We start from the raw sequence: 16,027 nt of genomic DNA, 5'->3' as shown, positions 1-16,027 counted from the left end.
GAGGCTGGGGGCTCAATTGAATATTTCAACAACAACGACTTATATTAAATAGCACCTTTAACATACTAGAACATCCCAAGGCGCTTCACAAAAAAATGTGACACTGAGCCATATAAGGAGATGTTAGGGCAGGTGACCAAAAGCTTGGTCAAAGAGGTATGTTTTAAGGAGCGTCTTAAAGGAGGAGAGAGAGGCGGAGAGGTTTCGGGAGGGATTTCCAGAGCTTAGGACTGAATTAGATAGATTTTTTCAAGAGTAAAATAGTGCGGTTGCTGGAAATCTGAAATAAAAACTGAAAATGCTACAAATACTCAGTAGGTCAGGCAGCATCTGTGGAGAGAGAAACATAGAAACATAGACAATAGGTGCAGGAGTAGGCTATTCGGCCCTTCGAGCCTGCACCACCATTCAATAAGATCATGGCTGATCATTCACCTCAGTACTCCTTTCATGCTTTCTCTCCATACCCCTTGATCCCTTTAGCCGTAAGGGCCATATCTAACTCCCTCTTGAATATATCCAATGAACTGGCATCAACCTCTGTGTGGTAGGGAATTCCACAGGTTAACAACTCTGAGTGAAAAAGTTTCTCCTCATCTCAGTCCTAAATGGCTTACCCCTTATCCTTAGACTATGTCCCCTGGTTCTGGACTTCCCCAACATTGGGAACATTCTTCCTGCATCTAACCTGTCCAGTCCCGTCAGAATTTTACATGTTTCTATGAGATCCCCTCTCATTCTTCTAAACTCCAGTGAATAAAGGCCCAGTTGATCCAGTCTCTCCTCATATGTCAGTCCAGCCATCCCGGGAATCAGTCTGGTGAACCTCCGCTGCACTCCCTCAATAGCAAGAACGTCCTTCCTCAGATTAGGAGAACAAAACTGAACACAATATTCCAGGTGAGACGTCACTAAGGCCCTGTACAACTGCAGTAAGACCTCCCTGCTCCTATACTCAAATCCCCTAGCTATGAAGGCCAACATACCATTTGCCTTCTTCACCGCCTGCTGTACCTGCATGCCAACTTTCAATGACTGATGTACTATGACACCCAGGTCTCGCTGCACCTCCCGCTTTCCTAATCTTCCGCTATTCAGCTAATATTCTGTCTTCGTGTTTTTGCCCCCAAAGTGGATAATCTCACATTTATCCACATTATACTGCATCTACTATGTGTTTGCCCACTCACCTAACCTGTCCAAGACACCCTGCAGCCTCTTAGCGTCCTCCTCAAAGCTCACACCGCCACCCAGCTTAGTGTCATCTGCAAACTTGGAGATATTACACTCAATTCCTTCATCTAAATCATTAATATATATTGTAAAGAGCTGGGGTCCCAGCACTGAGCCCTGCGGCACCCCACTAGTCACTGCCTGCCATTCTGAAAAGGACCTGTTTATCCCGACTCTCTGCTTCCTGTCTGCCAACCTGTTCTCCATCCACGTCAGTACATTATCCCCAATACCATGTGCTTTAATTTTGCACACCAACCTCTTGTGTGGGACCTTGTCAAAAACCTTTTGAAAGTCCAAATACACCACATCCACTGGTTCTCCCTTGTCCACTCTACCAGTTACATCCTCAAAAAATTCCAGAAGATTTGTCAAGCATGATTTCCCATTCATAAATCCATGCTGACTTGGACCGATCCTGTCACTGCTTTCCAAATGCGCTGCTATTTCATCTTTAATAATTGATTCCAACATTTTCCCCACTACTGATGTCAGGCTAACCGGTCTATAATTACCCGTTTTCTCTCTCCGTCCTTTCTTAAAAAGTGGTGTTACATTAGCTGCCCTCCAGTCCATAGGAACTGATCCAGAGTCGATAGACTGTTGGAAAATGATCACCAATGTATCCACTATTTCTAGGGCTACTTCCTTAAGGACTCTGGGATACAGACTATAAGGCCCTGGGGATTTAACGGCCTTCAATCCCATCAATTTCCCGAACACAATTTCCCACCTAATAAGGATTTCCTTCATTTCCTCCTACTCACTAGACCCTCGGTACCCTAATAGAGTCGGCAACGTCAACTGACCTGCTGAGTAGTTCCAGCATTTTCAGTCGGTTAAATGTGTTTATTACGTAAGGGTATTGGGGAATTATGAAGCAAAAGTATGTAAATTGAGTTGAGATACATCTCAGCCATGATATCATTGAATGGCGGAACGAGCTCAAGGGGCTGAATCTTCCTATATTGTTGTGAGAGGCACTGACTTGGCTGTGTTGAAATGCATGACAGAATAGCCCGCGGCTGCCCACTGTCCTGATTCAGACATGAAGAATGTCCACTTGGGGTGGGTACCATTGAGGGTCAGCTGTACCCCAGCGTGAGTCAGGAGTGGGTTGGGCAGAAATTGGAGGGAGTGGGTAGAAAGGAAGGAGAGGAGAAGTGCAAAACCTGGAAAAGAGAATGGACCACTAACGGGAACACCTCTCCGAGTTCAGCTATTCTGCATTGAAGTTCCAAGCAAGTTCAGTTTACTTCAGGCCAAGTCTGATTCTATCCTGCTAAACAAACTATTGTCGAAACCCAAGGTTTTCTGTAAAAAATCTTTCAGTACTTTGCGCGGAATCAATGCTACCCAGTCTGCTATCTGCCAAAGTCCGTCCTCTCCCTCCCCAACTCCGTAAAATGACAGATAGATTACAGAGGGTTACATAGGATATACGGCACAGAAACAGGCCATTCGGCCCAACCAGTCCAAGCTGGTGTTTATGCTCCACTCGAGCCTTCTCCCGTCTTTCCTCATCTAAATCTATCAGCATAACCCTCTATTCCCTCTCCCCCATGTGCTTGTCTAGCCTCCGCTTAACTGCATCTATACTATTCGCCTCAACCATTCGCTGTGGTAGCGAGTTCCACATTCTTACTACTCTCTCGGTAAAGAAGTTTCTTCTGAATTCCTTATTGGATTTCTTGGTTACTATCTTATATTGATGGCCTCTAGTTATGCTCTTCCCCACAAGTGGAAACATTCTCTCTGTATCCACTCTATCAAAAGCTTTCACAATTTTAAAGACCTCTATTAGGTCACCCCTCAGCCTTCTTATTTCAAGAGAAAAGAGACCCGGCCTGTTCATCCTTTCCTGAGATATATACCCTCACATTTATGGTATCATCTTTGTAAATCTTCACTGCACCCTCTCCAGTGCCTCTATATCCTTTTTATAATATGGTGACCAGAACTGTACACAGTATTCCAAGTGTGGACTAACCAAGGTTCGATACAGGTTTAGCATAACTTCTCTACTTTTCAATTCTCTACCTCTAGAAATAAACCCTACTGCTTGGTTTGCTTTTCTCATCATCATAGGCAGTCCCTCGGAATTGAGGAGGACTTGCTTCCACTCCCTAAGTGAGTTCTTTGATGGCTGAACAGTCCGATACGGGAGCCACAGACCCTGTTACAGGTGGGACAGACATTCATCGAGGGCAGGGGTCAGTGGGGCTGGTTTGCTGCGCACACCTTCCGCTGCCTGCGCCTGGCCTCTTCATGCTCCTTGCTTTTTTATGGCCTTGCTAACCTGTGCCATCACGTTTGGTGATTTGTGTATTTATACTCCCAGATCCCTTTGTTCCTTTACCCCACCTAGACTCTCGCCTTCCAAGTAATAAGTGACCTCCCTATTCTTCCTACCAAAATGTAATACCTCACATTTATCTGTGTTGAACTTCATTTGCCAATTATATGCCCAATCTGCAAGTTTATTAATGTCCTCCTGTAATTTGTTGCAGTCCTCCTCGGTGTTGACTATCCCCCAATTTGGTGCCATCCGCAAATTTAGAAATTGTGTTTTTGATTCCAAAGTCTGAATCATTAATATAAATTGTGAACAACAGTGGTCCCAGCACTAATCCTTGTGGAACACCACCACCCACCTTCTGCCATTGTGAACAGCTACCCTTTACCCCTACTCTCTGCTTTCTGTCTTGAAGCCAGTTAGCGATCCATTCTGCTACTTGCCCCTGACTCCACATTCTCTGACCTTGTTCATCAGTCTATTATGGCGTACCTTATCGAAGGTCTTTTGAAAATCTAGATAAATTACATGAAGTGGTAGTGCTTCTCCATTGATACTCTCTTTCTTTCTTTTACCCGTGTGTCGACACTTAAGTCTTCCACACACATTGAACAACACCATCCACCTTTTAAACACCATTCTGCCATGGTAATTCCAATGATTTTACAGAGGGGGATAATCTCGCGAGAACGGAAGAGGATAGAATGTTTTCTGTCATCAACTTGATTACAAAGCCATGAGGCTTAGTTAATTGGTGGGGGGAATGGCGAGAAGGGAGGGGGGGAGGAAGCGACACTGAGAGCAGGAGTAAAGTCTTAAAACAAGAAGCTTGTAATAAGATGAGTTTTTAATGAGTATTCTGCTGCAGATAGCCCTAGAGACTCACAGTTTAACATAAAGATTCTGCTCGCCGCCCTGTTTCTTCAGAGAAGGTTTAAGTGAAGGCCGGGAGCCCATTTTGTCGGACACCGCCACAAGTCGGAGAGAAGACCAGGTCAAGGTACAGTGGTTAGATGACCCCCAAGCTGGGTTTTTTAAAAGCCTGGAGATGCTCGGAGGGAAGTAGCAATCTGATCGGAAATGAATAGCCTCCTCTCACCTCTACACATTCCAGAGTTCCTAGAAGGTGATTCACTGGACATCCTTCCGGCCTTACTGCCAACTAAGCTCACCTGAATCGCAGCTGAGATTCTTAAAGGAGGGCCTCACACTGTGGAGTTCCTTCCTCAGAGGAGGAGGAGGAGGAGATGGATGAGGTAAAAAGGAAAACCAACCAATACGCACTATTTCCAGTTCATTATGCCCAACAAAGAGTGGTATTGGCAATGGCTCGGTAGAATCTTGAAAGTTCAGAACATTGATTCCTTGGATCCAAATTGAATCAATAAAAAGGATGACTGATTCCAAGATGCCTTACAGTGAGTTGCTGGGTGGTGCAACCGAAGGCTACCTCTGCAGTGACTTACCCTCCAGTTTCTCCTCCCTTCCTCTGCCGCACGAGGAAGCACCTTGCCCCCAATTGGGTGCCTGGTCCCTTAATGGCCGAAATAGGGAATTCATCATGACAGGGAGTCATGGTCACCACCCACATGGACTAGCACCTTGCATATTCAAAGTCATTCCATGGCGGGTGAGCGGGGGGGCGTGGGGGTCCCAGAGTTTCCCCAATAGATGTGGGGATTGAAACACCCCCAGTGAGCTCCATTTAGCGTGACGGTTAATGCATCGGTTAACATTTCTTAAAACTGCCCGCTGAGGACTTTGGCGCGAGTGGGTTTGCCAAATGGGCTAGATGGAAATATTAATGCAGGGGTGGAGTCATTTGAACCCCACAGCAATAGTTTGACCAAACACTCTCTCTTGACTTACTTCATCTTAGGCTCTTTAACCTTGGTAGTGGCCTGCACTACAGGGCCTTGGCTTTTCAGCCCAGCTTCTTAAAAAAAAAAAGAGACACTGTGGGGTAAATTTTCCAATCCTTTGCACAAGGGAAAAATGTGCGGGTTGCAGATCGGGTCCGTTAACCTCCGCGGTTAAATTCCCAATCCTGTTGATTAAATCCGTTTAAAAAATTAGCCCTCCCCTCCCCTCCCCCATGGAGAAGTAGCCCACAGATCTAACTAGAACTTGTACACTTCTAATCGTTGTTCCTCATGGATCTAAATGATCTTTATTTTGATCCAAAAGCACACTTGATAATCTTTCTCATATTTTCCCCCTATACCTCTCCCTGACTCTAGATATAGATATATTTAGTAGCAATTTTAAACAATTAGATTTAATTTTTGAAATATAGCATTCTTAAATTACACCCTGTAAATATGTGGAATACTTTTTTTGCATTGGTGTTTTCTCCATTGTGGCAATAGTTCTAAAAATACAAAAAGCTGGTGTTCAGGAAACAGTCATCTCATGGAAACACATGGCTTCTGCACTCGTACGAGAAGTCCTGAAACAGGGAGTGGTCAGAATGAGAGACGGGGAAGTTGTCTTCTGCGTTGACTCTTCCCTTCCCGCCCTCCCCGCGAATTCAGTCTGTAAATGGCAAGTTCCAGAGTTCATAAGAACCAAAAGCATTTCCTTTTCGATTTTTTTGGTTCTGTCCTGGCAGGCTGCCGTGGTATTGGCGATTCCTCCTGCTTGTTAGGTGTGCCAGGTTGCTCTGAACTTTGACCTGCGTCTGTTTCCATGGAGCTCAGGACTCTGTGAAATCTGCCCTCTTGCTGCCTGAAATCGTGTTCCACACTGTAAGCAAAAGAAAAAAAGGAAAGTTATGTTTTTTTTTTCTCTCTGCACCTATTTTCTCCTCTTCTCTGTTCTCTGGAAGGTCTTGACATGGTTCCGTGGATGTCAGTGGCTCTCCGTAGAATCTTCCAGCACAGAAGGAGTCCCTTCGGCCCATTGTGCCTGTGCTGGATCATTGAAAGCGTGATCCAATTAGTCTCACTCCCCCGCTCTTTCCCCACACCCCTGCACATTTTTCCTTTTCAAGTATTTATCCAATTCCCTTTTGAAAGTTACTATTGAATCTGCTTCCACCGCCCTTTCAAGCAACGCATTCCAGATCACAACAACTCGCTGTGTGAAAAATATTCTCCACATCTCCCTCTGGTTCTTTTGCCAATTGTCTTAAATCTGTGTCCTCTGGTTACCGGCCCTCCTGCCACTGGAAACCGTTTCTCCCTATCTACTCGATCAAAACCCCTCATAATTTTGAACACCTCTATCACATTTCCCTTTAAACTTCTCTGCTCTAAGGAGAACAACCTCAGCTTCTCTAGTTTCTCCACATAACTGAAGTCCCACATCCCTGATACCATTCTATTAAATCTCCTCTGCATCTTCTCCAAGGCCTTGACATCCTTCCTAAAGTTTGGTGCCCAAAATTGGCCGCAATACTCCAGCTGAAGCATAGTCAGTGATTCATAAAGGTTAAGCATAACTTCCTTGATTTTGTACTCTATGCCTCTATTTATAAAGCCAAGATTCCTGTATGCATTTTTAACAGCTTGATAAACTGGTCCTGTTATATTCAAAGAATCTACCAGGGTTTTACTTCCTGGTTGCTACTTCTGCTGGGAAAGTGTCTGCTTCTGGGCAGTGGGTAAGTGGAGAACCAAATTGAGTTCAATAGCCCACCACCCCTCACTGTCCAGCTCACATGGGAAGAATAGTTACTTAGGTTAGGTGCTGGTTAATCTATGTCCCAAAGAGTGGCAGGGAAGGAGAAAACACATTGATGGTGGAGCGGAGGAAGTAAAATCTCGAGTAAGTTTGGCCAAAATTTAGATGCCCAAGTGTGATATAACCGAGGAAATAATGGGGAAAAAAACACCCTTTAGTTTGAGTAGAGGAGAATGGTAATTAGGGCTGCATTTTCGGCCTTGATGATTTCAGGGTAGTATTGCTGAGGGGCGGTAAAGTTTGCGGCTGGGAACAGTTTGCGCCTCACGAAGTAAAATTGGGCAGCTGGGCCCTGAGACAGGGGGCGCAACGCTAAGGGAGGCATTGTACACATCTCTTGGGCTCTAGCATGGGAGACTCCTGAGCTAAAGAGCCAGGCCGAGAGCGCTCTGTGAGATGTCTGGGGAGAAAATAAAAACTAAATCCCCCCCCCCTCCGCCCCCCCGCCAGCCCATAAAAACATTCCCAAAACATTGCCCACGCCACCACAACATAAATCACAAAAACAGTTAAAAGAAAAAACAATCACACTTGCCTTAGGAGTCCATTACTTAACTCTCTGCAGTTGGTATCGTGGGACTGCTCTTTTTCCCAGGTGTTCACTGCGGGTCGGGCGGAAGTCAAAACTCGCGCCTGTGTCACAACCAGGGGCGTTGCACACCGGCGCAGCTCTTCCGGGCGGTGCTGCTCAGCGCCGCCACAAAACCAGACCCAAGGATCCCTGCGGGGCGCTGGAGGATGACCGCCCTGCCAGAAGACCTAACCGCCTCCATTACTGCCGCTCCGGGGCAAAAAATCGAGCGCAGAAGACCCGAAAATCCGCGGGGTTGGAGGTAAGTTACTGCTATGTGTTTTTCAATTCTTTCAGTGTATCCGGGCATCTGCTGCGCCGATTTCCTTACCTACGCTGATTTCCTTAACTCTAGGGAAGGTTGTTCTGCAGAGGCCACATACGCTGGTCTAATCAGAACTGGAGTAACTCTCAGCTGGCCAAACTTCCCGAAATGGTCAGAAGTGGCGTAGGTGGCTGGTTACGGCCACTTTGGCTGAAAAAAAAACTGACTTAAAAAATTCATAACTGAGTTACACTGGTGCAAATTGTTTGGGGAAACTGGGGATTTTTAAATTAGGCCAGCAAAAGCAGCCTGCCCCAAAAAGCGCAAATACTGGGGAAAATTGAGTCCTAAGTGAGGACATGCATCCCAAAGACTGCTTGTCTGGTACACCAGTTAGCTCACTTGCTGATCATGGCTTTACATGTGAGCTAATGAATAAAATCAGATTTTTCTTTTCAAATTCAACAGGCTTTACTGAAACTTATCATCACAATCGGCCACAGGCTCTCACAAACAAATGACAAGTACCCATTTGACAAGACACTACATTACTCGATAAGTCCATCACTGGTATGCTTAAGGGTGATTAAAATCAAACTCCTACACCGACATGATAGCGCATCTTTGTGATCCTATGTACACTATATTTAGTGGGTGTCAGAATCTATAGCTTCATTATCTGTTCCGTTTGTCTCGCACATTTTTTGTAAACTACTTTGGCACAATTCGGGATTTTCCCACATGTCATCCGACTCTCAGATCTTTCAAGAAGATACTTTCTCTATTTCCCATCCGGAAAATTGGTCTTGAGGAGACGGGCTGGTGTCAGGTTGCAAGAGGGGAACTTGCAAATTTGAGACAACTCTCTGAGGTATGAGGGAACTCTTTCAGATGTCACTCAACAACAACAACAACTTGTATTTATATAGCGCCTTTAATGTTGTAAACCATCCCAAGACGCTTCACAGGAGTGTTATAAGACAAAAAAAAATTGACACCGAGCCACGTGAGGAGAAATTAGGACAGGTGACCAAAAGCTTGGTTGAACAGGTAGGCTTTAAGGAGCGTCGTAAAGGAGGAGAGAAGTAGAGAGGTTTAGGCAGGGAATTCCGAAGCTTAGAGCCCAGGCAACAGACGGCATGGCCGCCAATGATTGAGCGATTATAATCAGGAATGCTCAAGAGGGCAGAATTAGAGGAGTGCAGACATCTCGGGGGGGGGGCGGTTGTGAGGCTGAAGAAGATTACAGAGATAGGGAGGGGCGAGGCCATGGAGGGATTTGAAAACACGGAGGAGGGTTTTGAAATTGAGGCGTTGCTTAACCGGGAGCCAATGTAGGTCAGCGAGCACAGGGGGTGATGGGTGAGCGAGACCTGGTGCGAGTTAGGACACGGGCAGCCGAGTTTTGGATCGCCTCTAGTTTACGTAGGGTATAATGTGGGAGGCCAGCCAGGAGTACATTGCCATAGTCAAGTCTAGAAGTAACAAAAGATATAGACGCACTGGAGAAGGTGCAAAAAACATTTACTAGAATTTAACCATAACTGAGAGATTGAACAGGCTGGGGCTCTTTTCGTAAGAAAAGGGAAGACCGAGGGGTGACCTGACAGAGGCTTTCAAGATTATGAAAGGGTTTGGTCGAGTAGACATAGAGACAGTGGCCCCAAGTTTCCACACGCGGCGAAAAAGGCGCACCTCAGAGCCGGGCGCCTGTTTTTCGCGCCGAAAACGGCGCCGGAAAAAAAACGCGGTATTCTCGCTGTCTGCTTGGCGCAGCGCACAGGGGGCGGAGCCTACCACTCGCGCCGATTTTGTAAGTAGGAGGGGGCGGGTACAATTGAAATGAGGCTTCTTGGTGCCGGCAACCCTGCGCGTGCGCATTGGAGAGTTCGCGCACGCGCAGTCTGAAGTAAACATTGGCACTCGGCCATTTTTAAAAGTACTGCAGAAAAAGTGAAGATTTGTTTCTTGGACTCCTGCAAAGGCTTGCATTTTAATTTTCTTGATGTTTCTGTGTGTGAGGGAGTGCTTTTAGCAGCACTGCTGAATAAATCACCTGCTGAAATCAGTGAGTTCAGCTTTTCACTGCTAAACTTGCAGAACCGGTGCCTGCAAATTAAGGACTGTGTGTTTGGAGAAATAAAAGTGCCAATTCAACTTTGCAATGGATCAACTTCCACCAAGAACAAAGAATTTCTTGCATGAGGAAGCAAACCATTGCATAATATGTGGTGTTGACAATGCAGCACCCATTCTGCAAATTTAAATACAAAGATGTCGATGTGGCTGCCTCTCCCTGTCCAAATGGCCTCAGTCAGTCCCCCTCACAGCTCGAAGGCTGCTGCTGTTCTTTCTTTGGCTCCCGGCCAGCCACTGACGCCACTGCGATCCCATGGCCGAATGGCCTCACGTCCGTCCGGGTGCTGCATCTTCGCGGGGAATGAAGGCCTGCCTCAAGCACCGCAGCTCAGCTCGAAGGCTGCTTGCTGCCTGCCGCTGCCGTCGAGACACTGACGCCACACCGCTGCCTGAAAGGCCTGCCTGAAGCACTTTCACACAGGTAGGATCATGGTTTATTTAATCTTTTCTTTGCTTATAAATTTTTATTCAGGTTGGATTTATTTGTATAATATTTGTATAAGTATAACTAAGGATTGATTGTAGAATTTAATGACTTCCCTTCCCCCCCCACCCCACCCCCCCACCTCGTTCCCTACGCCTAATTTGTAACCTGCGCCTGATTTTTTAAAGTGTAGACAAGGTTTTTTCAAGCCTACAAAAATCTTCACTTACTCCATTCTAAGTTAGTTTGGAGTACGTTTTCACTGTGGAAACTTTCAAATCAGGCGTCAGTGGCCGGACACGCCCCCTTTTGAAAACAAAATTTAGTTCCAAAGTGAAACTGTTCTACCTGACTAGAACTGCAGAAAACTAAATGTGGAGAATTCCGATTTCTAAGATACTCCGTTCTACACCAGTTGCTCCTAAAAATCAGGAGCAAATCATGTGGAAACTTGGGGCCAATGTTTCCACTTGTGAGCGAGACCAGATCTAGGGCCCATAAATATAAGATAGTCACTAATAAATCCAATAGGGAATTCAGGAGAAACATCTTTACCCAGAGAGTGTTTAGAATGTAGTACTTGCTAACACAGGGAGTGGTTGAGTCGAATAATATAGATGCATTGAAGGAGAAGCTAGATAAGCACATGAGAGAGAAAGGAACAGGAGGATATGCTGATAGAGTGAGATGAAGTAGGGTGGGAGGAGACTTATGTGGAACATAAACACCGGCACGGACCTGTTGGGCTGAATGACCTGTTTCTCTTCTGTTAATACTTTGTAATACTATGTAAAATTAAACTATTCCAGGGCTTTTGCCTTCAATACTCTGTCCGGGCGTCCATTCTACGTGCTGATCACTCAACTGTGTGAGGAACTATCTCGTATCGCTCCTAAATTTGTTTTTTGCGAGTTTGAACCTGTGGTCCTTTGTCTTACTCTCAAAATTTATTTAAAGTAATATTTGGGGAGTGGGACTAATTGGATAGTTCTACCAAAGAGCTGGCATAGACACGATAGGCCAATGGGCTGACGCACCCCCTTCTGTGCTGTATCATTCTTTGATTTTACGAGTCTATGATTCCAGATTTACCTGTTCCTGTTCCCTTAACTACTTTATACATCCCCTTTTCAGGCGGAAAAACCCAAGTCGCTCCAGTCTTTCTTTCTAACTCAAGCCCCTAACACCAGAGGCAGGCTTCGTAGGTGGTCTATGCACTGCTTCCACTCTTTCAATGTCTTTCTGACATTACAACAGTGACTGCACTTCAATAAAAAGTACATCATTGGCGATAAAGCACTTTGGGACATCCGGTGGTCGTGAAAGGTGCTGTATAAAATGCAAGTCTTTCTTCCTTTTTCATCTGGAGATGTTGTCTAGATTTTGTCTAGATTTTGTCCAGGAGTATGACCATGTAGCTGTTCTGAAAACAATGCACTTTACTGGGTATGGTAGTGTAGTGCTTAAGTTAACTAGACTAATAATCCCCAGAACATGAGTGCAAAACCCACCATGGTAGTTTGACAATTTGAATTCAGTATAATTAAAAATTTTGGAAAAAAAAGAAAGACTTGGATTTATATAGCGCCTTTCATAACAGCCAGTCGTCTCAAAGCGTTTTACAGTGAAGTACTTTTTGGAGTGTGGCCACAGTTGTAATGTAGGAAATGCGGCAGCCAATGTGTGCACAAACAAGCTCCCACAAACAGCAATGGGATAATGATCAAATAATCTGTTTTTATGTTGATTGAGGGATAAATATTGGCCAGTATACCATGGATAACTCCCCTGCTCTTCTTCAAAATAATGTCATGGGATATTTTACGTTCACCTGAGAGGACAGAAGGGACAACGGTTTAACACTCCCTCAGCACTACACTGGAGTGTCAGCCTAGATTTATTTTGTGTGTTCAAGTCACTGGAGAAATAAATCAGTAAAAGTGACCGTGTTGCTGTTAGATAGCCGTATATACCTGACTGGTTCACCGACATCCTTTAGGGAAGGAAACCTGCCTGTCCTTATCTGGTCTGGGCCTACATGTGACTCCAGTTCCGCACCAGCGTGGTTGACTCTGAAGTGGCATCGCAAGCCATTCAATTTTATCAAAGTTGTTACAAAGCATTGGCTGCTATGGTTCGAGAAGAAGGCCCACAACCATATTCTCAGGACAACTAAAGATGGGCAATAAATGCCGGCCTTGCCAATGACGCTCACATCCCGAGAATGATTTGTTAAAAACAAAAATACCATTATGCTCATTATGCTACTTGCATGCATCAAGGGGTTTTTTCTCTCAACAAATTACACTACTTTACTAAACAAGAATGATCAGATTGATGACAAGATAGATTTCAGGTGACAAGGTTTTGCTTGTGAAATGCAGAATTGCATTTTACTCACTGCACATTTGGAAGCGTTTGCTCTTTTTTCTGCCTGATTTATCTGTGGGATCTTTTTTTAACGTATTATCCCTCCCTGAAAATACAGGATCTGCAAAATAATTGGAAAGCATTTAAAAAAAAATCTTTTTGCCTGACTCAATTTTAAGCAGAAAATGAGATGGGCCACCTTCAGGCACCAAGAAACGGAGAGCGTCCAACATCCAATGTTGTTTTAATAACAACACAAGAATATAAGAAATAGAAGCAGGCGTAGGCCATACGGCCCCTCGAGCCTGCTCCACCATTTAATAAGATCATGGCTGATCCAATCATGGACTCAGCTCCACTTCCCTGCCTGTTCCCCATAACCCCTTATTCCCTTATCGGTTAAGAAACTGTCTATTTCTGTCTTAAATTTATTCAATGACCCAGCTTCCACAGCTCTCTGAGGCAGCGATTTCCACAGATTTACAACCCTCTGAGAGATGAAATTCCTCCTCATCTCAGTTTTAAATGGGCGGCTCCTTATTCTAAGATTATGCTCCCTAGTTCTAGTCTCCCCTGTCAGTGGAAACATCCTCTCTGCATCCACCTTGTCAAGCCCCCTCATAATCTTATACATTTCGATAAGATCACCTCTCATTCTTCTGAATTCGAATGAGTAGAGGCCCTACCTACTCAACCTTTCCTCATAAGTCAACCCCCTCACCTTCACCCTCCTGGCTCTACCTGGCCCCAGCTCATCTTCAGCCAGTCACTTCAGAACATTGTGGCGTCTCTGAGTGGATGAACTTCATCTTTACTGTTGCGTCATTGCCACAATCCCAAAGCATTTTAGACCTGGAATCACAAGATTTGGGGGTCAGGAAGGTGGCTGAGAGAGGGAAGGTAGGTTTCCAGGATTCCGTGAACAGTTCTGATCTCCATTTACAAAAAAAGATATGAAGGAGAAGGTGCAAAATAATATTTACTAGAATGATACCATAACTGCGAGGTTGTACCTATCAGGAAAGATTGCACATGCTGGGGCTCTTTTCTCTAGAAAAGTAAAGGCTGAGAGGTGACCTGATCATGGTCTTCAAGATTATGAAAGGGTTTGAAAGGGCAGAATTAGAGAAGATGTTTCCATTTGTGAGTGAGACCTGAAATGGGGGCCATAAATATAAGATTGTTACTAATAAATCCAATAGGGAAATCAGAAGAAACATCTTTCCCCAGAGAATGATGAGAATGTGGAACTCACTACCACATGGTGTGGTTGAGGTGAATATCGGAGATGCATGCAAAGGGAAGCTAGATACACACGAGTGAGAAAGGAATAGAAGGATATGTTGATGGGGTGAGATGAAATAGGGTGGGAGGAAGCTTGTATGGAGCATAAACACCGGCACGGACTTGTTGGGCCGAATGGCCTGTTTCTGTGTTGTAAATACTTTGTTATACTTTGTAAAGTCTCAGACAGACTCGGGAGATGCCTACATTCGATATCCTAGTTGATGCTGAATTATTTCAGAATATATTTGACAAAGTTGCACGCCTGACACAGAGCTTTCCACGCTGGGAAGTCATATCGACAATTCGGATGCGGCATACAGGATTTTCCATCCATTCAATTGTAAACTTTTATAAAACTTACCCAATCGCATTGCAATATCTGTTCCTCCCTGCTGACTCCCTGAACAGTGACTACACTTTAAAGGTAGGCCATTATGGGGTCAGAGATTAGGAGACCACACCTGGAGTACTGCGTACAGTTTTGGTCTCCATATTTAAGGAAGGATATACTTGCATTGGAGGATGTTCAGAGAAGGTTCATGAGGTTGATTCCGGAGACGAGGGGGTTGACTTACGCGGGTAGGTTGAGCCTATACACATTGGAGTTCAGAAGAATGAGAGGTGATCTTCTTGAAACTGATAAGATAATGAGGGGGCTCGACAAGGTGGATGCAGAGAGGATATTTCCACTCATAGGAGAAACTAAAACTAGGGGACATAGTCTTAGAATAAGGGGCTGCCCATTTAAAACTGAGATGAGGTAAAATTTCTTCTCTCAGAGGGTTGTAAATCTGTGGAATTCTCTGCCCCAGAGAGCTGTGGAGGCTGGGTCATTGAATATATTTAAGGCAGAGATAGACAGATTTTTGAGCGATAAGGGAGTAAAGGGTTATGGGGAGTGGGCAGGGAAGTGGAGCTGAGTCCATGATCAGATCCGCCGTGATCTTATTGAATGGCGGAGCAGGCTCGAGGGACAAATGGCCTACTCCTGCTCCTATTTCTTATGTTCCTACGTTCTTGATTGGCTGTATCCCACTTTGGGAAATGCTGAGGTTGTGAACGGCGCTACCAAATTCAAGTCTTTCTTTTTTTACATTAAACCCATCCCACCTGAAACCTGGACTCCTATTCTGACTGATCCCTGGAATCACAATCTGACTGACTGTCCCCGCCCGCCTCCCCCGCCCCCCGCCATCCCCACCAGAATCCCATCACTCTTAACTGATTGCTGAAACCTCGATGTGAACAGTCTCAGAATTCCTATCTTGGCCCATCCCTTGGACTGATTCCTGACTGATTCCTCGCCAACAGGCCAGTCAGTCACTGAAGCGTTAATGTTTTTCATTCTCATAATTGCACACTCAGAAAGCCCTTGACTTTGGTTCCCATGCAGATGCACCATGGGAAAACAGTATCCAGCCAATCCTGTTTGACTGACCATGGCAGACAATCACTAGGGCTTTACCATGGATATCAGCGGTCTCCTTCACCATTCATTATCAACATATTTCAATGCTACTGTTGGCAGAAAACAATCCTCTCCCCTATAAATGGCAATAAATAAATCTTTGTAAATTCCTAAAGCAAGAGAATAAAAGCTCAAGTGCGGGCAACGCTCAGCTTATTAAAAGCCGATTCCTGCAGTCTCTGAGCCGTGTAGATTCTGCTTGCCTTGCAGCCAAAAGCTCTGGAACCTGTGTAATCTCATTTATTTTTATGCGCAATAAAGTGGAAAATAGCTGGAACATTATTTGAAAG

General features: G+C 44.9%; 2 protein-coding genes across 4 annotated transcripts in view; one reads left to right on the top strand and one right to left on the bottom strand.

Annotated features, from left to right (window-relative positions):
* LOC139236054 (dedicator of cytokinesis protein 2-like) overlaps positions 1–16,027 on the top strand; it is a 1,544,097-nt gene that overhangs the window by 630,560 nt on the left and 897,510 nt on the right. The window lies entirely within an intron of this gene.
* The window catches only part of LOC139236091 (INSYN2B protein-like), a 103,801-nt gene continuing 93,861 nt past the window's right edge, over positions 6,088–16,027 (bottom strand). The window contains exon 3 of the mRNA XM_070866797.1: positions 6,088–6,274. Coding sequence (XP_070722898.1) covers positions 6,088–6,274 — 187 coding nt within the window. The remainder of the gene's footprint in view (positions 6,275–16,027) is intronic.

Source organism: Pristiophorus japonicus, chromosome 2 (assembly GCF_044704955.1).
Source record: "Pristiophorus japonicus isolate sPriJap1 chromosome 2, sPriJap1.hap1, whole genome shotgun sequence".
Lineage (NCBI taxonomy): Eukaryota > Metazoa > Chordata > Chondrichthyes > Pristiophoridae > Pristiophorus > Pristiophorus japonicus.
Note: the sequence above shows the minus strand (reverse complement) of the source record. Positions and strands in the feature narration are given on the sequence as shown.